Source organism: Callithrix jacchus, chromosome 5 (assembly GCF_049354715.1).
Source record: "Callithrix jacchus isolate 240 chromosome 5, calJac240_pri, whole genome shotgun sequence".
NCBI classification, from domain to species: Eukaryota; Metazoa; Chordata; class Mammalia; order Primates; family Cebidae; genus Callithrix; species Callithrix jacchus.
The window spans coordinates 151,979,431-152,003,020 of NC_133506.1; the positions used below are offsets into that span (position 1 = coordinate 151,979,431).

At 34.2% G+C, this 23,590-nt stretch overlaps 1 protein-coding gene across 15 annotated transcripts in view; it reads left to right on the forward strand.

Moving 5' to 3' along the window:
- PDS5B (PDS5 cohesin associated factor B) overlaps nucleotides 1-23,590 on the forward strand; it is a 200,013-nt gene that overhangs the window by 140,949 nt on the left and 35,474 nt on the right. For all 15 annotated transcript variants that reach the window (XM_078375264.1, XM_078375272.1, XM_078375269.1 and 12 more), the window contains 4 exons: nucleotides 9,627-9,750; nucleotides 12,745-12,903; nucleotides 19,145-19,213; nucleotides 20,677-20,813. In XM_078375264.1, coding sequence (XP_078231390.1) covers nucleotides 9,627-9,750; nucleotides 12,745-12,903; nucleotides 19,145-19,213; nucleotides 20,677-20,813 — 489 coding nt within the window. The remainder of the gene's footprint in view (nucleotides 1-9,626; nucleotides 9,751-12,744; nucleotides 12,904-19,144; nucleotides 19,214-20,676; nucleotides 20,814-23,590) is intronic.

Consider the following 23,590-nt stretch of genomic DNA (forward strand, 5'->3'; position numbering starts at 1 on the left):
GTTTAACATTGTTTTGGAAGCATTAGCTAGTTTAATTATGTAAGAACATAAAGTAAGAAATAAAAGTGATGGAAAGGAAGAAGCTTTCTGCCCTTTTATAATTTAGTGGGGATGAGAAATCACTATTTAGATAAAAGCCAAAATCTTGAAATAAGTTGGAAACACAAATATTATGCTGGAAAACTATTTTCAATATATATTAGAAAAAGTTAACACCTGCAATGTATAAAAACTTTTTTTTTTTTTGGAGACAGGGTCTTACTCTGTCTCCCAGGCTGGAGTGTAGTGGTGTGATCTCTTGGCTCACTGAAACCTCTGCCTCCCAGGTTCTAGCAATTTGTGTGCCTCAGCCACCCAAATAGCTGGGTGTACAGCCATGTGCCACCATCCCTGGCAATTTTTTTTCCCGTATTTTTAGTAGAGAACAGATATTACTATGTGGGCCGGCTGGACTTGAACTCCTGGCCCTAAGTAATCTGCCTGCCTTGGCCTTTCAAAGTGCTGGGATTACCTCTCCTGGCCACAATGCGTTATGTAAAGATTCTTAATGAAGGAATAACAAATATAAGTCTCATAGAATACTAGCTAAGAGAATGAATAGGAAATACATAAGCTGGAAGTCCTCTCAGCCTTCCAAATCATGAAAAGATGCTTATGTAATCAAGGAAATACAAATAAAAGCAATTACATGATACAACCAGTGTTAGTTAGCATTCCAACAGTGCTCTCTTGGTGGGAGTATAAAATGATGTTGTACTTCTGGATTGGTAATGTGGTAATATATGTAAAACTTAAAATGTGTATAACTTTTGACTCTGCACTTTTGGGATCTTATCCTAGAGATAATTAGAAAAGATGTACATATAATCATTATGTAGTTCAGAGTCTAGTGAGAGAAACAGAAATTATTCTAGGTAAAGTCACATACTGCTAATAGTGTTTTGGTTAACAATAGATCAGACGTATGATGGTGGTCTCGTAAGATTATAATGAAGCTGCACTATTCAGGTGTACCACTTTTATCTTTTATACCGTATTTTCCAGTAACTTTTCTATGTTTAGATATAGAAATATCTACCACTGTGTTATAATTGCCTATAGTATTCAGTACAGTAACATGCTGTACAAGTTTGTAGTCTAGGAGCAATAGGACATACCATATAGCCTAGGTGTGTAGTAGGCTATACCATCTAGGTTTATGTAAGTATCCTCTGATATTCTCATAACAGTGAAATCCTCCAGTGATGCATTTCTCAGAATGTATCCTTGTTAAGTGATGCATGACTGTATTTTAAACAAATTAATATGTATGTTTAAAGGACAAAAGAGAAAAAAGTTGCATTGATAATCCAGAGATATGAATTGGTGGAAGTAGCTACTACCCCTAGGGCTGGTGGGATAATTGGGAAGAAATAGTGTTAAAAGTTGGAGGAGCCTTATTGGTATCACCCAACTGACCAGCAAAGTATGGTGCAGCCTGGCTGTTGCTAGAGAGCAGTGAAACTGCTGCTTAGAATGCCTAACATGGGTACCATGGCTCACACCTGTAATCCCAGCACTTTGGGAGGCTGAGGCAGGCAGATCATGAGGTCAAGAGATTGAGACCATCCTGGCTAACAGGGTGAAATCTCGTCTCTACTAAAAATACAGAAAATTAGCTGGGTTTGGTGGCACATGCCTTTAGTCCTGGCTACTGGGGAGGCTGAGGCAGGAGAATTGCTTGAATCTGGGAGGTGGAGGTTGCAGTGAGCTGAGATTGTGCCACTGCATTCCAGCCCGGGCTATAGATCCAGACTCCGTCTCAAAAAAAAAAGAAGCTCTAGGGTCTCTTAGTGGAAGAAATTAATAGGAAATAGGCCCTTAAGGGCGTCTGAGCAAAGAAGTTTGCAGATTTACAGCTACAGAATCTCAGAGCAGTTTATGAAAGTATAAGCTTAAAGCTCAGAGACAGTATGTAAACAACCAGCACAGGATATTCATGGTATTGTTAAGGTGTTTTTAAAATTTTTAAATCTAAAATGCTTTTCAGTATGAGATTAGTTTTGTTATAGCCATACACTATATATACACTAAGAGCTATGTGACTGTTAAAAAGAATAGTGCTTAGCAATATTTGACAAATCAGGTTCTGCATACATTGTTGGTTGAAAGAAATATGTTTCCAGACAGTATATATTTTATATCCTCACTTACTAATATGTGTATAATATGTCTAGAGCAATTTTAGGAGTGTTCACCAAAATGTTGACAGTATTGTTTTAGGGTAGTGAGATGCTGAGTTTTTTCTTTAGAGTTTTCATTTACTTTTCAGTTTGAATATTTGTGTGATTGTTATCAAAGAAAAAAACTTGAACTTGAAGGAAGTCAATTTAATAAAGGAGTAAGAAAGTCTTTTTAATAGGAAAAGCAGTCAGCAAAGGTAGTTTATATTCGTTGACTTAGTACTGAAGAATTCCAAAAATTGTTTTTTCTCTAGGTTCATTATTTCAGTGTGTTTTCTGTTAAAATAACTGTATGTATAACACATTGGATGAACTTAAAGTTTCACTTGACTATCTTTAAAAATCTCAGCTAAAGTTGCTTCTTGTATGAACTACAATTTTTCTCTTAATTATTGGGGAAAGAGATTATGGATGTTTGAATTATGGAATCTGATTTGTGAGAAGATGGGTCTTATCTATGAAGTTTAGTTACTGAAGTAACCACAGAATAATAATCTTTTATTTCACAAAGAAGCCACAAATCATAGACTAAAAGATTAGTGTTTTAGTTATACAAATTTTTTCTCCATGTTTTATTATTGAAAATTTCAAACATTACACAGAAGAAGAGAGAATACTCTAGCAAATCCCCATGTATTCACCAACCAGCTTTAACAATGAATAAACTTATAGCTAGTTTTATTTTGTCTGTGCCTCTATACACTCCCTGTTCTCCTTATATTTGAAGGCAGATCTCAGATGTTGTTGTTTCATCTATATATCTTTATCCCAAACACAATTAACACTAATGACTTAGTATCCAATTAGTTTTCTCAAAAAATGTATTATTGTTGTTTTTGTTATTTGTGTCAGGGTCTCACTCTGTTGCCGAGGCTGAGTGCAGTGGTGCAATCATAGTTCACTGTGACCTTGATTTTCTGGGCTCAAGTGATCCACCTCAGCCTCTCAGTAGCTGGAGCCAAAGACATCACACCTGGCTTTTTTTTTTTTTTTTTTTTTAACTTTTTGTAGAGATAGAGTCCTATTATTTCGCCAAGGCTGGTCTCAAATTCCTGGGCTCGAGCCATCCTCCTTCCTCAAAAATTGTTTGATTCAGGATGCAAGTAAGGTATATACATTGTGATTGGTTGCTGTGTCTCTTATAAGTATCTTGTTTCTTGTGGGCTTTCTCTTCAGCTCTCATTCTGCTTGCAGTAGGAATCAGGTGGTTTCTCTTGAAGAGTTTCCTGTAGACTGATTTTTGATAATTGTATCTCTTAGACATAATTTGATAGGTTGTTCTTTGTTATTGTTTTTGTTGTTGTTTTTGCGACAGGGTCTTGCTCTGTTGCCCAGGCTGGAGTGCAGTGGCGTGATCACAGTTCACTGCATCCTTGACCTCTGGTTCAAGCAGCCCTCCTACTGTAGCCTCCTGAGTAGCTGGGACTACAGGTGCATGTCACCCTGCCTGGCTAATTTTTATGTTGTTGTTTTGTAGAGACAGAGTTTCACCTGTTGCCCAGTCTGGTCTTGAACTCTTGGGCTCAAGCAGTCTGCCCACCTCAGCCTCTCAGAGTTCTGGAATTACAGTTGTGAACCACTGTGCCTGGCCATATTTCTTTATTTTTCTCTAAAATGATAATTGAGTCCAGATGCCTGATTGGATTCCAGTTCAACATTTTTATTTTTACAGGACTATTTTGTAAGATTGGTATGATTTTCTGTCAGGAGGTGCTTAATAGCTGGCCATCTCTCATTTATGATGTTTGCAGCTGTTGATATTAGTAATCAGTCTTGATATTCTTATTGTCATTCTTCTTCAATTTTTAGCTGAATACTTTTGTAAAAAGGAAATTCTTATCTATTCTTTGGTTTCCCAATGTTATATTTGTTTAGGAAAGGCAGAATAAATGCTTGATTTTGTTTTGTTTTGTTTTGAATGTTATTTAGTAGTATTCAAAATAAAGATTGGGTTTACTAGTATCCTTCAAAGGTGACCAGTGATTGTTGTTTTTTAAAAAAATCATAGTAAACTCATGGATTTACACATATTTGTGTTTCAGTCAGTTACAGTAATCTCATGCATTGATACCCAGATTATTCCATGTATAATTTTGGGAGCCTCTTCAAGTTAGTCCCTGATTCCTTTGGAACAGTCTCAGTAATCTGTGTAATTTCTTTGCTATCTGGTATGACAAGCTATTCTAAGACCATCTTGTACTTGTTCTGTCCCAGACCTGGAATTGGCCAATTCTCTGAGGGGCTCTGGTTCCTTTTAATGGGAATGGTATTAATAAATCACAACATGAGTCCTGTGGGTACTAATTGCTAATGTGTAAGTCTTTGTTCTAGGATAATTCAGTAGACGTAGCTTTTTTGAAAGATGAAATTTATATTTGTTTATACTGATTCTTCCAGTTCAAATTCAGGATTACAGGGTTTTTACTGGACTTTAATTTTACGTTTGTATCTCTTTTTTCCCTCATGGCACAGGATTATAACACTATAATATTACAAAATAACTCAATTGCTTTATCCCATAATACATCCATGGCAGTCTCACAATAGCAATAGTGCCACCAATATGATTGCTAAAAGTAGTAATTGTTTACTTTTTCAGCTAGTTCTGTTTTTTGTTTAGCATGTATCGTATTAGAGATCTGCAGGCAAATTCCCATTTAAAGTTATTTGGAATACTTCTTTGGGTGGTTATGCTACCACATGGATACATACCCTTCTTCATTTGTTTCATTCTTTTTGAGAGGTTGCTCTTTTAAAATTTAATTTAATGTTTTAATTATATGAAATGTTAAATGGTTTTAAAAATACCTAAAGGAAGCAATATAAATTTCAGTAAGTCCTGCTTCTGTTCCACAATCCTCCAATCTATTCCCTTCTTCCCCATAGATAAACTTTAAAAAAAGTGCCCTTCCATGCACATATTTGTCTGCATATGTACGTGTATGCAGATTTGATAAATGAGCGATAAGATGTGCTATATATACTTTTCTCCACCTTTTTTCTCTTTAATGACATGTACTGGCAATTATCGTATTTAAATACAGGGAGATCTCCATTTATTGTGTGGTTGTATCATAATTTATTTAATCAGTTCATTATTTATGGACATTTGGGTTGTTTCTAGTATTATAGTCTTATAGTGAATAGCTTTGTATTTGCACCTTTTGAGTTTTTTGACAGTTATCTTTGGGAGCAGTTCTTAGAAATAGAGGAGTAAATGCATATACAATTTTGCTGGTATTATTGCGTTCCTATTCATAGTGGTTATATGACTTTGGATTCTCACTAGCAGTATATTATAAGAATGTCTGCTACCCCACAGCCTTGCCAATAGACAGTGTTGTTATGAAATATATCTCTTTCTAACTGGTCACCCTTCTTATTCTACAGGCTTTTGTGTAGCCATTTGTACTTTTCTTTGGTGCTAATGTTTGTAAGGCATATGTTTTTCCTTTCCATTTTTAGTCTTCCTGAGACTTAGTATTTAAAGTGGCTGGCCTTGGTGGCTCACACTTGTAAATCTCAGTGCTTCGAGAATCTGAGGCAGGAGGATCCCTATAGCCCAGGAGTCTCAGGCTGCAGTGAGCTATGATTGTACCACTGCATTCCATCCTGGGTAACAGAGCATGACCCTAAAAAGACATATATATTTTATTTATTTATTTGTTTTTTGAGACAAAGTGTCACTCTTGTCCACCAAGCTGGAGTGCAGTGGTGTAATCTTGGCTCACTCAACCTCCGCCTTCTGAGTTCAAGCCATTCTCCTGTCTCAGCTTCTTGAGGAGCTGGGATTACAAGCGCCTGCCACCATGCACAGCTAATTTTTGCATTTTTAGTAGAGACAGGGTTTCACCATGTTGTTGGCCAGGCTGGTCTCAAACTCCTGACCTCACGTGATCCGCCTGCCTCGGCCTCCCAAAGTGCTGGGATTACAGGCGTGAGCCACTGCCTGTAATTTTTAAAAAATAAATGTCCTAGTTGTCTTTCTGTTGTTTTTTGTTTCCTTGTTTGCTTTTATTTTGGTTGTTTTTAATTCAGTTTGACAAACTTGTTTCAGTGGGATATTTACACTTAACTGTAATTATTGATATGATGGGTTTCAATCTACCATCTTGATAGTTTTCATCTTTTCTGTGTTCTTTTACTCTGTATCTGCTTTCCTTGAGATTAATCAAGTATTATGATTTTTCTCTTTAGTATTGTTTTATCTACATCTAATAAAATTATACTAAATGTGTAAAAACTTTATAGCACTATACTTCCATGCCTATTTCCTCTAGTCTTTTATGTTTTGTTGCCTTATATTTTGTTTTTATATATGTTATAAACTCCATGTTTTTGAGATTTTTACTCTAGTGTATCTCAGATTAACAGATTTCTTTTACACACATAATAACCATTTCTGTCACTTTTCGTTTGTTATCCATATTTTCATCTGGTATCATTTTTCTTCTGGAAAAACTTTAATATTTCTTGCTGTAGAGTTCTTTATAGTGAATTTTATAGTGAATTCTGCTTATAGTTAATTTTTTGGTCTGAAAAAAATCTTTATTTTCTCCTTATTTTTAAAAGATAATTTTGCTTGGAATAGAATTCTAGGTTGACATTTATTTTCATTTAGTATTTAAAAGATATCACTCCATTATATTCTGATGAAAAGTGTTCTATCAATCATTGTTTCTCTCTATATATACTTTTTGCACTGTTTTTAAGATTTTTCTTTTTTCATTAATTTTTACCATATGAATAATAATATGCCTTGAAATGGTTTAGCTTTTTTCTTCCTGAGATTTATTGAGATTCTTGGATCTCTAAGTTTATTTTAATCAGATTTGGAAAAAAACTGGCTGTTATTATTTTGAGTACTTTTTTTCTGTTCTTTCCATCTGCCTTCTTGTTTTCTGGGCTCCAATTACAAATATTTTTGACTACTTGATACTGTCTTATACAGCACAGCTGCTGTGTTGTTATTTTATTCTTGCCCCTTTTTCTCATTTTATTTTGGTAGTTTCTATTGCTACATCTTCAAGTTCACTGATACCTTTCTCTTACAGTGTATAGTCTGCTTTTAATCCCATCAGTTTATTTTCTGTTTCTATTTTATTTCTTATATTTAGTAGTTCTGCTTGTGTTCTTTTTTAAAAATATTTTTCATTTCTAGCACTATATTCCTGATTTTCTCTCCCTTCTTAAGTCTATGCAGTATAGTGTTTTTTGAACATCTTTATAACAGCTATTTTAATGTCTACACTAATTTCATTGCTTATATCATGTCTGGGTCTATATCTATTGAGTAATTTTTCTCCTGGTTATATATTATAAGGGCTTTCTACTATGACTGGTAGGAATGAGTAATTACCTGCCCTGTGTATGTTGAGGGAACTTTTTTGTCCTCTTACTTTCCATGGTCTTTTTCCTGGTCTCAGGTAGTTTTTGCCTCATAACAGGAGTGAGGATCCTTTATCCAGTCAGAGACTCAGGGATAGCCTCTGCAGATTAGCAGAGTTCATGCTGTCTTTCTCTTTTTAACTCCTTCCTTTCTGGTATTGTGCTCTAGAAATCAGAGCTTCCTTGGCCTCCCTGAACTCTCATCTTTATCTCCCTCAACTCAGGCTCTATTTGAGTCACTTGTACTACAGTTTGGAAACTATTTAGTACTTCCATGCAGTAAGCTGGGCAGGTGTAAAGCTCTTCTAGTTCGTTTCTCATTTATTAGGGATAACATTTCTCTGCTGCCTATTCCATAGTGTCTGAAACTTTTAGCATATTTACCTCTTCTGGGTGTTTAAGGCAGGAGAGTAAATAGTCTTTTACACCATTGTAATCTGAAGCATCAGTGAATGAAGGCAAACATTTTTTCATACATTTTAGGGTAATTTGTATGTCTTTTTTTTTTTTAAATTAAACTTGAGATTCTGGGATTATGTGTAGAACATGCAGGTTCGTTACATAGGTGTACCATTTATACCACATGGCCATGGTTGTTTGCTGCACCATCAACCCATCATCTAGGTTTTAAGGCCCACATGCATTAGGTATTTGTCCTAATGCTCTCCCCTTGTCTCTCATCCCCCGACAGACCCTGCTGTGTGATGTTCCCTTTCCTGTGTCCATGTGTTCTCATTGTTCAACACCCAATTATGAGTGAGAATATGTGGTATTTGGTGTACTGTTCCTCTGTTAATTTGCTGAGAACGATGGTTAGTATCAGGCAGTGAGGAAGATATGGAAGTCGATTTTGCTGTGAGGTGTTTGTATAATAGTTGAACTAGGGCCGGGCGTGGTGGCTCACGCCTGTAATCCCAGCACTTTGGGAGGCCAAGGCCGGTGGATCACGAGGTCAAGAGATTGAGACTATCCTGGTCAACATGGTGAAACACCGTCTCTACTAAAAATACAAAAAATTAGCTGGGCATGGTGGCGCATGCCTGTAATCCCAGCTACTCAGGAGGCTGAGGCAGGAGAATTGCCTGAATCCAGGAGGTGGAGTTTGCGGTGAGCCGAGATCGTGCCATTGCACTCCAGCCTGGGCAACAAGAGCGAAACTCCGTCTCAAAAAAAAAAAAAAAAAAAAGTTGAACTAAGAGCTCCTTTATTCAGTATTCATTTAAAATTTTTGAGTTATAAAGTTATATGATAAATGAATGTTCTTCCAGGTACATGACATACTCAGCACCTCCCTCAGAACTCTGCTCACATGTTTATCAGGGAGATCTTCTGTTTAAAATTGTAATTCTCTTATACCTTCCTTCCTGTTTCCTATCTCTGTCCTTTTAAAGGAGGAGTCCTTTTAAAAATTTTTTCTCTGTAGCAGTTCTCACAATTTAACACAACGTATATTTTGTTAATTTATATGTTATCATTTATCTTGACCGTAAAATGCTAGTAGCATGAAGTTAAGTATTAGAGCCTTTTAATAGTGCCTGGCAAATAATACTGCTTAATAAGCATTGTTTAATCAGATTTTCCTTTATGTGGCTTGTTCTGGCACAAAATGAAAGGTGAATTCAAAGAGGCAGAGACTGGAGAAAGAAGAAACAGTGTCGGTTTTTAATACGTGTAGGATGGCAGAAGCTTAGCCGGAATGATAGCAGTAAGAATAAAAGAGAAAGACCTAATGGGAGCGACATTAACAGGAGAGTGTGGGTCACCAGCCTTGTTAGTGTTTGCTATTGCTGATTAAAAAGTAAAAAACATAACACTTATATTTGGATTACATTTTTAATATAAATATTTATAAAGCAAAATCACAGGCCTTTGAAAATGAATTTGAGTAAATTTTGATGACTTTTTTTGTCCTCGTAAATCATTACTTAAAAATACAAATATTAAAATAGCTATCAGAAGTCTTCTTGATTTTTCTGGTTTATTGTTTTGTTTTTCTTTGATTTTTTTTTTTTATAGAGCCTTGCTTCCTGTTTTACATCACAAATCTAAAAAAGGACCCCCCCGTCAAGCCAAATATGCCATTCATTGTATCCATGCGATATTTTCTAGTAAAGAGACCCAGTTTGCACAGATATTTGAGGTAATGAGAAAAAAATTTTCTTGTTTCATATGTGGTAGTTACAAAACAAATATTGATGAGTTTGTGGAATGTTCACATTTGGTAATGCATTATATTGTAATATATTTTCAGAATTTGAATCAATAAAATCAACATTGATAAGTGTTAAAATATAAAAATATCTGAGTATTCAGGTGTTTAATGATAACTCAGATTCAGAAATCAAGCATTATATATTTTTGTACATTACTTTATATATTTGGATTTGGAGACTTATTTTTTGTTAACAGGTAATGTATAAAATCATAGTTACAGATAGTAGGTAATAGACGATTATTGTCTCAATTTACAGGATCAAAAAAGTTGAATTCTGTTTGAGAAACTATTGAAGTATAAGGTTTTGTAAATCAGTACTAATTGGCAATATACAGTTTATACTTTTATGACTGACCTAATTTTGTGTCAGATATAAAGTGTCTTTTCAATGTATATTTTATGCTGTTTTTTCCCACATTTTAAATAACCTTGACCCAGGCATTGCAGTTTTATTGCTGTCTATTGTGATTAGGACCTAATGCTAATACTGTTATTGCAAATAAAATTTAAGCAGAAAATTCATAAAATCCTAATTTGTAATTTTAGTTGAAGAGCCTTGAGTAAAGTCAAAACAATTTAGAAATTATTCTGAATCTCCTTGCCATAAATACTTAACATCTTTTTTCTTTTTTTTAGAAACTCTTATGGTATTTTTGTCATATTTTCATGTATTATGTTAATTATTTTTCTTCCTGAAGGAGGAAGAAAAGTAGTTTATCTTCTAAACACCATCTTTTCTGTAGATAGCAAACAATCTACTTTAATTTTTGTGTATTTGAGGACAGTGGTATTTTCTATAGTCTGTGTTTGTGCATGAGAATGGTTTCAATAAATTGATGTTAATTTCTAGGAAAGTGTTTTTTTCTTGGTTGCTCTTCTTTTTATTCCTTACAGTGATGATAAGAGTAACCATGATATAAGTTGAATTTCAGAGTAGTTTTGTTTTCATTTTGATGCTGTATTTGCTATTTTATCTTTACAAGAACCTCTGGAGTCCAACTATAGCATGTGGTTGGCTGGCTTTCTGAGAAAAGGTTTCATAGAGATAACTGGCCTTTTTGAGGTTACACTAATCTAGGGCATGGCAATTAATTTTGCTTTTTAGAAATGATTTTATTATGTAAAATTATCAAACTTACAATATACTAATTGAAAAAACTACACTATGATACTTTTGTTTATAATATGAATAATAAGCTGGCAAGATGTGCAATGGAAGTATTGAGGGAAGTCATCAAGAAAAGCAAGAAGTAAACTCATTTAAACATATTTTTGACTAAATGAAGGTTCATATTGCCCTAATGTGTTGGGAAAGAACAGTTTTGCTTTGCCTTTCAAGCCTACAATTCTTGGTGTTCAGTATGAGAGAATAGAGCACCAGTTTTTCATTAAAATGTGGCATTAAAATGTCTAATAGAAAATATATTCACTTGCTTCAAAATCAGAAGGATGCAAAAAAGAATATACAGTGAAAAGTTTCCCACCCACCAATGTATCTCCAGCCACTTACTTTTCTTTCACAAAGGCCGAGCCAGTGTTATTAGTTTCTAAATGTACTTCTCCAGAGATATTTTATTCATATATAAGTAAGGGCATATAAATACGTGTGCATGTGCACGTGCACATGCAGACACACACAGTTTGTTTCCCCCTTGTCCCCTTATGCCAATGTAGTATTTTAGTAACCCTTCTAATTTCAAAAATTAAAACACACACACACACACACACACACACACACACACACTCTCTCTCTCTCTCTCTCTCTCTCTCTCTCTCTCTCTCTCTCTCTCTCACTCTTTCACACACAGTGTTTGTTTCATTTGAGATGGAGTCTCACTCTGTCATCCAGGCTGGAGTGCAGTGGCGTGATCTCTGCTCACTGCAACCTGGGCCTTTCGGGTTCAAGCAATTCTCCTGCCTCAACCCCCTGGGTAGCTGGAACTACAGGTGCATGCCAGCACACCTGGCTAATTTTTTTATTTTTAATGGAGATGGGGTTTTACCATGTTGGCCTGGCTGGTCTCGAACTCCTGACCTCAGGTGATCCGCCTGCCTTGGTCTCCCAAAGTGCTGGGATTACAGGTGTGAACCATGGTGCCCAGCCATAACAATGTATTTCTGATATCATTTTGGATCAGTATACAAAGAGCTTTTTTATTTGTCGTGGCAAAATGCATATTAATTGTTGGGTTTTCTATCAGAATAATAAAAATCATCTTATTTGTTAAGTTATTTAATATTTGATGCTATAATGAAGATTCCCCAAATTCAAGTGATTAGACATAGTAAAAGCTTATTTCTTGCTTCTGAAAAGTCCAGTGGGTATTTGAATGACCCTCTAATCAGTGACTTAGGGACACAGACTCATTCTGATTAGTGACTTCTCTCTAAATCCCATGGGATCCTTGACATTAAGCCAGCAAGTGAGTAGAGCCTGTGGAGAGACACATTGCTCATACTTACCTCAGTGCATATGTGACATACTTCATTTTACTCCCACTCCCTTGACTAGAACTCATTCATATATCCTCACCTAACTGCACAGGAAACTGCAAGTGGAGTCATCCTTAACCCCAGGAAATAGAAGAGAAGTGGATATTGGTGAGCCCTAGCAGTCTCTAACATGTTCATATATATGGTCATAGACCATATGCTTCATAATGATTGTCCATGCTGAAATGTTTCTTTACCCTACCTTTAAACTGTGAATTGGGCAAAACTGAAAATGTTTGTACCTGATGCCTTCTGGACATAGATAACCTATACATAAATGTAAAATGTCATCTTGAGTTACTACTTATACTATATATATTTATTGAAATTTTTGTTTTTATAATTTTTATAATTTAAAAATGAAATATGTAAACAGTTTATTTGCATATGTATAGAGTTGTTATATTTTTCTTCCCAAATTTTCAGCCTCTGCATAAGAGCCTAGATCCAAGCAACCTGGAACATCTCATAACACCATTGGTTACTATTGGTCATATTGCTCTCCTTGCACCTGATCAATTTGCTGCTCCTTTGAAATCTTTGGTAGCTACCTTCATTGTGAAAGATCTTCTCATGAATGATCGGGTAAGTCATACTTTTTAGATTCATGTTCTTTGTAATTTTAACTTTTAGAATTTTGCCCAACAAGGAAAGAAGTGAAATGATGTCAATAATACTTCCTTTTGACTGCCTTTATTTTAGGTTTTCCTATTGAAAATGGAGCCTTGTCTCCATTATAAGCCAAACTATATTGAAGCCAAACTATATTGAAACATCTTTTTAGTTGAGAATAGGCATATGACCTCAAATACATTCCTTGATAACCTGATGGTATCTGTTTCAGATTTACAGGGGTTTAATTTTTGATAGGACATCTATTTAAAAAAATAGGCAGATTGGTGAACCAGTTCACAGTATAGTCGTCATGATTATAGTTGTTCTTTTTTCTATGTAAAGTTCTTTTTCCTACATTGGGAAAGAATGAGAAAACATTGGGAGAGGAAATAATGATTTTGTTAAGTCTCCAGTTAGTTTATATCTGCTGTGACCTCAGCACAGTACTAGGTTTCCTGGAGAATTAAAAGAAACATGAGATACAGTTTCTCTTCTAAAAAGTAAACATAATGTAAGTAGGGATATTCTGCCACCTAATTTTTTATTTTCAATTTGTTCTGCCAGTTTTGTTCATTTTTCTCTTTTCTTATTTTTCATTAACTATTTTTATTTCATTTTTCTTACTGGCCTCTTAGTTTTATATTTTACTATTCCTTTAATAGTGTTCCTAGAAATTACAACATGAGTTTTTGACTTATTAAAAGCCAGTGTCAACTGATCTGCTTTGAACTTTCGGTACAGTTCAAGGAACCTCAAAATACTTTAATCCCCTTTATTCCCTGGTGCTTTTTTGTGCTCTTGTTCACACAGTACTATTACTGCTGTTATTTTATACAATTAATATTTATTTCGATTTGCCAACATGTTTTCTCCTTTTGTTTTTCATTCCTTTCTATGCGATGATTTTCTTTCTATCTAAAGAACTACTTTAGTACTTTCTTTAAATTCGGATTTCCGCTGATGAATTTTCTCAGTTTTTGTTTGTCTAGAATGATCTTTATTTTTACCTCAGTTTTATAAAGGATACTTTCTTTGGGTTTAGAATTCTAGACTGGTTTATTTTCCTCCATCAATGATTTGAATATATTATTCTATATTCCATTTTTTTCCTTGAGGTTTACTGACAGTTTTGTTCCTCTGAAGGTCTGTCTTTTTGCTGTGAATGCTTTTTGTCTTTTCTATTTTCCATTGTTTCCAGTTTTACTTTGGTGTGTCTAGGTATTCTTTCCTTTATAGTTACTGTACCTGGAGCTTGTAGCTCTTCTTATATGTATAGCTTAATGTTTTTTACAAATTTTAAATAATTTTCAGGCTTTATCTTTACATATATGATTTCTATTTGATATTCTCTTTCCTCTCTTACTGCATGCAGTTCTGTTAACACACTTTAAACATAGATTTTTTTTTAATGACCTAGCTGTCTGGCACACTTTTTCTGTTCTTTTCTGCCAGCCTCCCCTCGCTTCCGTTTTTGTTTTTTTCTGACTTATCTTTGAGTTCATTCTCTTTAGTTTTGTCTAATCTTATGTAAAGCTCATGCATTGAATTCTTGATTTCACATATATGTACACATACTTCAATTCTGTAATTCTTTTTTTTTTTTGAGACAGAGTCCTACTCTGTCATCCAGGCTGGAATTCAATGGCATGATCTCGGCTCACTGCAACCTCTGACTCCGGGGTTCAAGCGATTCTCTTGCCTCAGCCTCCCAAGTAACTGGTATTACGGGCGACCACCACCATGCCTGGCTAATTTTTTTTGTATTTTTAGTAGAGACGAGGTTTTGCCGTGTTAGCCAGGCTGGTCTAGAACTCTTGACCTCAGGTGATCCGCCCGCCTTGGCCTCCCCAAGTGCTGGGATTATAGGCATGAGCCACCATGCACGGCCCAGTTCTGTAATTCTATAGTTTTTAAACATAGCTCTTTGTTCTGCTGCAGAATTTGCTTGTTTCAAATGTGGAGAGAAAGCAAAAGATTTGAGTGTGGCATTGAGATTAGTTTTTTCATATAGACGATTAATGATTCTGAAAGTGAAGAAAAGAGGATGAGAAGTTGGGCAAAGCTTTCCCGTCACAGAGCTAGAAGAACAATGTTGAAAAATCTTAATTAAGTTTATATCTGTTAGGCTCATCATCTGGGTCTCTTGTAACTTTTTCTCATCTATTTTTTTCTCTAAATTTTTGGTAAAGTCTTACCTTGTATATATGTTGCTTTTGATTGAGTGATAGACATTGTGAATGAAAAGTTGTTGAGGTAATTTGAGGCTTCAGATGAGTTTATATTCTTCCAGAGTTTTTCTTTTGTTTCTGTCAGGCAGTTAAACTATCGTCAGATCACCTCCATCCAGTGAAAACTTGACTTCAGTTTTTGACAAGTTTATTTTTTTTCTAGTCACCTTATGTCTAGAGTATATTTGTCTGGGATTCACCCTGAAGTCTAGGTTGTTTAACAAGGCCTTTACTCCTTAATGGGCCCAGGATTCTTAATCTTATTCTTCTAGCTCTGTGACGGGAAAGCTTTGCCCAACTTCTCATCCTCTTTTCTTCACTTTCAGAATCATTAATCATCTATGTGAAAAAAACTAATCTCAATGCCACACTCAAATCTTTTGCTTTCTCTCCACATTTGAAACTTTGTCCTTCAAATTCTCACTGCTTTGGTAGCTATCTGTTCCCTTCAAACTATTTTTAAAAAAATATTTTGTCTAGACTTTTCATTTGTTTCAGTATGAAAATTGGTTCAAAACAACCTAGTTACATCTTCTCAGAAATAGAACTCCTCATCATCTTCAATCCATTAATTTGTCTTGTTTTATTATGTATTTGATATGTACAAAGAAATATATGTAACATTTGTATACATGTTTCATAATGCAGTGAACACCCATGAACTCTTAGTTCCTTAGAGTTCTTGGCATTTTATTACTCTGATTCTTTCTGTTTCCTTCCCATCCTTAGTATCTACTCTCTTGAATCTTGGCTTATTCTCTAACAACAAGAACATTTACTACATACTTGTTTAGTTTTACTTGTTGTTGAGGTTTATAAGAGTTATAGCACATCCTATATAGTATTGGATGATTTGCTTTTATCACTCCATATTTGTTTCTAAGAATAATCTTTGTTAATAAATCTAATTATGATTCATTCATTTGTTACTATATAATTTGACTGTGGAAAATATCTCATAATTTGTTTATTCTTGTACCAGATTATGGAATATTTCAATTTCTTTACTCTTTTGGACAGTGCTGCTATGAATGTTTCTATTGAAGCCCCCTCCTACATAGGAGCAAGAATTTCTCTAGGTTTTATTCCTATGAGTGAAGTTGATAAATCAAAGTGTATAGACATACTTAACTTTTCCCTTTTAAAAACCATTTTTTATAATGTGTGTTACAACTTATTTTCCTACCAACGATGTATAACATTATTGTCAGATTTCTTTGTTTTTGCCGATCTAATAGACATAGTATCTCACTATAGCTCATTATAGTCTTAATTTGCATTTCTGTGGTTACTAATTAAATTTGTATATCTCATCACCATTCATGCTGCCTACTTTCTGAAATTCCTTTTGATGTATTTTGGCTTTTATTCCCTCGGTGTTTTCTCCCCCATAGGTAATCTTTACCTACATTAATCTTTTATCCAGTACATGTTGCAGTTTCATCATAGAATGTGTAAAATCTTTTACGTGTGTCTTTTCACTCCTTTATTGTGTCCTTTGATCCTTTGAACAAACGTTACTCCTTTTTTTTTCTTTTTAAGATGGAGTCTTACTCTGTCACCCACGCTGGAGTGCAGTGGTGTAATCTCAGCACACTGTAACCTCCAGTTTCCATGTTCAAGTGATTCTTCGCCTCAGCCTCTCTAACTGGGACTACAGGTGCCTGCCACCATGCCTGCCTGATTTTTGTATTTTTGGTAGAGATGGGGTTTTACCATGTTGGCCAGGCTCCTCTTGAACTCCCGAACTCACATGATCCACCCACCTCAGCCTCCCAAAGTGCTGGAATTACAGGTGTGAGCCACCGCACCCAGCCTGAACAAAATTTATTACTTTTAAGGTAGCTGTATTTATCACTCTTCTCTTGTAGATAATACTTTTTACATCTCACTTAAGAAATCCTTTCCAATTCTAATGTCATAAAAATAGCCTCCCCTGAGGCAGGAGAATTGCCTGAACCCAGGAGGTGGAGGTTGTGATGAGCTGGGATCGCCCCATTGCACTCCAGCCTGGTAACAAGAGTGAAACTCCGTCTCAAAAAAAAAAAAAAAGATAGCCTCCCATATGTTCTTTTAAAAATCAGCCCCTTTGGAATTGATTTGATTTTTATATGCTATGATATAAGGAGTTTGTTTCTTTTTGCTCCAAGTTAGGGTTACTAAATTTTCCAGTACTGTTTATTAAATGTCTTACCATCTCCTAGTAATCTGCAGTTCTACCACTCATGTCTCCTATAGAGCCTCTATTCTTTTCCAGTAATTCATTTGCCTATCCACAAGATGTCTTTCCTAAAGTTTTATAGTTTTCTCTGAAAGGAAACATTCTAAATTTCTCTCACACACTTAGGTTAGACACTAAAGTTTTTAAGATTATGTTTTATGTTTATGCTTGATGAGGCGAATTATTTGGTAGTTACGATTTATATCCATCTTTCTTGCTAAATTCTGTTTTTCATTATATCAGTTATAAAGAATGATAGCTTTATTTTCTAATCCTTGTGTATTTTGTTTCTGTATATTTACTTTTTAGATATTTATCCTTTTTCATCTGAACTTACCAGTTTTTGAAAGAGGATATTCACATATTTTGCTATGATGAAATTTCCAGTCTTCTGCTTTTAATCATCTTTATTCTGGTTTATTTTGATGTTATTCTGCTAGTTGTATAAATATTCATGAATTTATATTTTATTTGGTGTTATAAGATAAAGTATATTAGTATCCCATTTAAGTCCATATCCTCTTTAATGCTTTTATCTTGATTGGTATATTTTTCCATCCCATAATTTTGAGACTTCATATAATTTGTTTTTGTTGTATCTTGTGATTTTATTATTTATAAATCTATCTGATACTTTCTGTTGTTTCTGGTAGTATCTAATAGTTTTTTATTTATGAAAGGTTTTTGTTTTCATTTTTCTTTGTAATAGTTTATACTACCTTAGTTTTTTCTTGTGAATTAAATATTTTAGTGAATCTTTGAGTAATTCTTTCAGCATGGATTGTAATTTGGAAACTTTCTGTCTTGAAATTCTAGTGTTTATTTTTCAATATTGTTTCTTGGATATTAGAATTCTGTGTTTCAAGTCACTTGAAAATTCAGAGCATTGCTTTTGGCATCTGGTTTTGCAGCTGAGAAATCTGAAGTTAATGTGACTTTTATTCCTTTTTGGTAGCCTCTCTATGGAAGCTTTTAGGATCTTGACATCCTTAGTTAGAAATTTCATCGCAAGGTGCCTAATGGGATTCCTTTTTTATTATTTTTATTTCATACTTTGAAAGCACTTCTCAACTAAAGAAATGAGTCTTAAACTACGTGTGAATCTGTAGCTCTTTGTGTTTGAGGGAGTTTCCCTTTTTAGACGTTGGGGCTACCAGTTTTGTTGCCAGAGGATTACCTGAGGTGATACTCAATTTCTCTTCTTTGACCTGAGGGTGAAAATGGGATCCCAAGTGTTCCAAGACTGGGTTCAGCTCTTTTGTCATCTTATTTTAATTTCCTGGCTACCACTATAAACATCCACCTCCAGTCACCTCAGGATCAGTTTGGGGTTGTGCTGAAACAAAAACAAAAACCCTCCAGCTCAAGATTTCTTTTTTTAAGTACCTTTCCTCTTGTTTAAGAACTATACCTTTTGACTCCATGGATTGTTTTTTTATTCCTAGTTTTTGCCACCTGCATTAAATAATTGAATCTCAAAAGGGGCTAAGTAAGGGAGTGATGTGTAAGAAGTTAAGAGTTAGTCCTACACATACCTAGAAAGAACCAGTCGAGATGGATCTGTAAGTGCTGTACATAGGTGCTGGTGAAGGTATGCCTTTCAGTCTTTTTTAAAAAGGTAAATAGGGTTAGATGAGGTACTTTAGTCATATATAACAAATGTCATTGCAGAGGATAGGGATTTCATTCATTTTCTAAGTGCTGATTGAAAAGGAGAATTTATATTTATATTTTAAAAACCTTGATTTTTTTTTTTTTTTAGCTTCCAGGAAAAAAGACAACTAAACTTTGGGTTCCAGATGAAGAAGTGTCTCCTGAGACAATGGTCAAAGTGAGTAATATGCATAGATCTATTGATTTTAATATACTTAAAATATTATAATATTTGAGGTATTAAAGTTTCTATTTCTATTGAAAAGATGTTAAAATCACTCAGGTGTATTTATATTTATTGTATGGCATTATCATGTGCCGTGACTCTATAGGATAATAATGAGAAAGCTAGGGTTTGTGGACAGCTGCACATAATGTAATTTGGGGGGAAAAAAAGATTTAAAAGCTGCTTCCCTGATGGCAAAAGGCAATGCTAGTTTATGGTCTTTCCTCTGTTCCTTAAAGATGAGAATCCAGAATTTTAAGCCTGTTCATCTTTTCCATGAGATTTAATAAAACTTTTTAACTTTAAAAAATTCAACCTATAATTTATTGAATTAGGGAGTTTTATAAGATTGCCCATCATGGGTGTAGACTCTTGATTTATTAAAACCATGTCTGGTCTGTAGTGGACCGCATCTCAGTCTACTACCAAGATACAAAAGCCAGGAATAAGTATATTAAATATTGTTATTTTGTAGCTGTAATTTCTTATAAACCCTTTCTGTGTGTGTGTGTGTGTGTGTGTGTGTGTGTGTGTGTGTGTGTGTTTTCGTGTGTGTGTTTATAGTTTGTATTACGAACTATCTTTTCACATTATTTTAGCTGAGGTAATGATACTAGTTTTGCAGACTTGTACAGTAGCCCCACCTTTACATCAGTGAATGATGCTTGATACTTTGAGTCTCAGTATAAACCTGTTTTTCTCAGCATTGGTCTCAAGCTGCAGTTTTTGTATGCTTGAGAGCAGCACTGGACTAGAAGGTAGGGCGCTTACCAACTTACCAGTTGGTAGGTAAGTCATACTTACCAACTAGCCAGGAAAGAGATCTTCAGAGTGTCTGCTGTGAGCCAGACACTGTCGAAGACACTCTTTGCACCTGAGCCTTAGCTCTGTAAAAACCTGAGATAAGATGTGAAAAACAGATAATTTGTACATCATTTTAGAAAGAGGTAATATATATACTTCCTCAAAAGAATTATTGGAAACATTAAAGGAAGTAATGTGTGTAAAGATACTTTAAGTACTTCATAACTATAAAATGTAGCATAAATATGAGTGGTATCATTTTTTAGGCAGAAAAGAATAAATGTAATTTGTAGTTGGGAACTTAACTTTTCTGATTAGAGAAGTTAAGCATAATTTTACTGTACGTTCTCAAGGATCAAATGCATGTTGGGGAAACATTTTAAAACAGCAGCAAAGAATGAACTAGTCTTTAGTCAAATCACTCTTTTGCCACTTTCTTGGAGGTTTGAAACATCTTTAAAATGTTCAAGATTATCGTCATATATACAGAAAAAATTTTTTTCTTTTCTTAAAAAGCATCCATTAAATACATTTTATTTTTTTAAAAAGTTGATACAGAAATTCTTTCAAAATGTATCAATGTTTTATCTCTCAACTTGTCTCTTAAATAGATTCAGGCTATTAAAATGATGGTTCGATGGCTACTTGGAATGAAAAATAATCACAGTAAATCAGGAACTTCTACCTTAAGATTGCTAACAACAATATTGCATAGTGATGGAGACTTGACAGAACAGGGGAAAATTAGGTATGCAATTACTATTTCACAGTTCTTTGGATTGCACAATATTTCAACTCTTGGTGTAACTGTTGAATGGTGCTTTTCTTTTTTTTAAAAAAATAGTATTTGTACATGTGCATATATTTGAACTGTAATGTGCTTTTGTACAGTGCTTGTTTTACAATGACAGTCACATGTCTGGTGCAGGATACTATTATACATTGTAAATATTTTAAATAATAGAGTCTTACATTTCGGAATATCTCATATGGAAGTGTGAGTGTACCAGTCAATAACTGGTGTTTTACATTCTTGTTACACATCTAAGGGGAAAAACAGACTGGGTGGAATGCAACTTATTGAATCTATTTCCAGAACTATAATAAATGCATACTTACAAAATTTACTTGAAGTAAATTACTGAAAACGAACACACTTTTTTGTTTTTTTGTTATTTTATTTTGTTTTATTTTCTTTGAAAGATATAGTATAGTGTAGTGATTGAAAACTACTGGGCTCTGGAGCCTGGATTCAAATTCAGGCTCCACCACTCACTAGTCAGGTGAACTTCAGTAAGTTGTTTTAACTTCTTGGTCCCTCACTTTCCTTAAAGTAGAGGTAATAATTATGTGTACCCAGCTCATCTAGCTATTATGATATAACTAGGTAAGTTAGTATATCTAAGGTTTTTAAAACACTACTTAGCAAATAATAATTAGAAGCATTGATGATAATAGTGGTTATTATGTCAGTGTTAATTAAAATTTAGAGGTTTTTCCTCTATGTAAACCAAGTGCCATTTAGTGTCCCTTCTTGATAATACAAAATAGGAGAATAGCTCTGCACCACCTTCATATATCTAAAGACTTTGATAAGAAAACATAAAAAGATGACTACCTGCTGCCTTCTGCCTTTCCATCTTGTATGTTTTGCTTATACTGTATTCTCCTTGTATATTTTGCTTACACTATATTCTTTGCATAGAATGTTAACAGAAACACATCCTTCTTAAACCAAACATATTTTTAAAAACTTGGTATTTATTCTGTATATACAACTGATCTGTCTACTTCCGTTAATTCTAATAAATTGTTTTCATCTCTTTCATAATTTATATATGCCAATTTTTAGGAGTTACAAATAATAAGTATGTTTTGATTTAAAATTTTTACTGAGTCTGAAATACTTTTGTATTGATCAGCTCAGCCTGGTAAAGAAATTTTCCTCAGTGTTAATACATTTTGTTTTATAAATCAATTTATTAATTGCATTATTTTATACTTCTTATTTGTTCAGTTATATTCAGCGATATAAACTTTTATCAGAGAGGCAAAATACTTTGGTGGTTTATGACAAGGAGGCAGATTGAACACACACTGCACAAGTTCAAATTCAGGTTTCACCATGTATCAGCTGCTTTTATTTTTCACCAAGTTATTTAACTTCTATGTGTCTTAGATTCTTCATCTGTAAAATGAGGATAATGTCTTCTTACAGAGATTATGTTAAGGATTATATGTATTAAAGTATGTAATGTAATTGGAATGATACCCAGTATATAATGTCACTTAAGCTGTGTTTCGTGGAACCCATATGACATTCAGGAATATTTAGGGGCTGCCTAGAGTTGGAATAAGAATTATTTCTGGTAGAAATAGAACAGATAGAGTCTTGGGAGTTGGTAGGTGGGGGTCTCTGTCCTTTCCTTAAGTAGGAAGTTGGCATTCCTATTTAAGCAAAAGTGATTTTTTGTGTTTACACCTTAAATTTTTGTGTAATATTTGATTTGAAGAAAAGTTTCCTCTGCTTAATAAAGCTAAAAACAAAAACAACAAAAATGTTTACTAGGTCAAATAGAAACCTCTGGTCTAGACAGAAAGTTATAAGCATGGATACACAGGAAGCATCTGTTATCCATAATCTATGAGGAGAACATCCAGCAGGTGGTTTGTACTCTTTGCACTAAGAACTATGATTTACCTATTAATAGCTACTTGGAATGTTGTTGATGAGATGAGACACACCTCTGAGACAAGGTCCTACAACTTTAGAACCTTACTAATGTTGGCTAGCATTCAGTTAGTATTTTCACATGGCCAACTTAATTATTAAATCTTGGAAAACTAAGACTGTGTCTTTTATTTTAAATACCCTGCAGTACTATATATTCACAATAGACATAGATTTGTTGCATGGATGTTGAATAACAATCTTTTACTATAGAGCTACAGTGGGGGTTTTATTTAAGGAGTTAGAAGTTTTCCTTCCTTATATTTGTTCAAGATCCCCCTGTATTTCAGCTAATATATTATTATATTAGGAAGTATCGTTCAGATGTATTTACTATTCTGGAATTCTATGAATTGTGCTTCATTTTAGCAGTTTTTGTTCCTCGAACTTAAAGCCTCTTGGTAATATTTGAAAAGTTGAATTATAGCTAAGAATAGTAATGTTTTCCTTACCACACCTGCTTTCATTCTACTTCTTGCATGCTTAGCACAGTAGTTGTTGTTGATTTATTAGCAAGCTAGAACATATTTGGGGCCTCATGTATATGTAAACATATCTCTAACAAAATATGTATACACGAACATTTCTCCAACAAAATCCATAGTAGAATACATAAAACCTAACAAGTAAACATACAGACAGATTTCTTCTATGCTTGATTAAGACCTGTTTTATTTAGAATGAGGGAATTAAATGACTTGAGTGATGCTAGCATTGACTTATGTTTAAAAGTAGAATTTTGTAGTATTAGGCAACATCCTCTGAAGTTAAATGAGCACCACTAAATTATTATC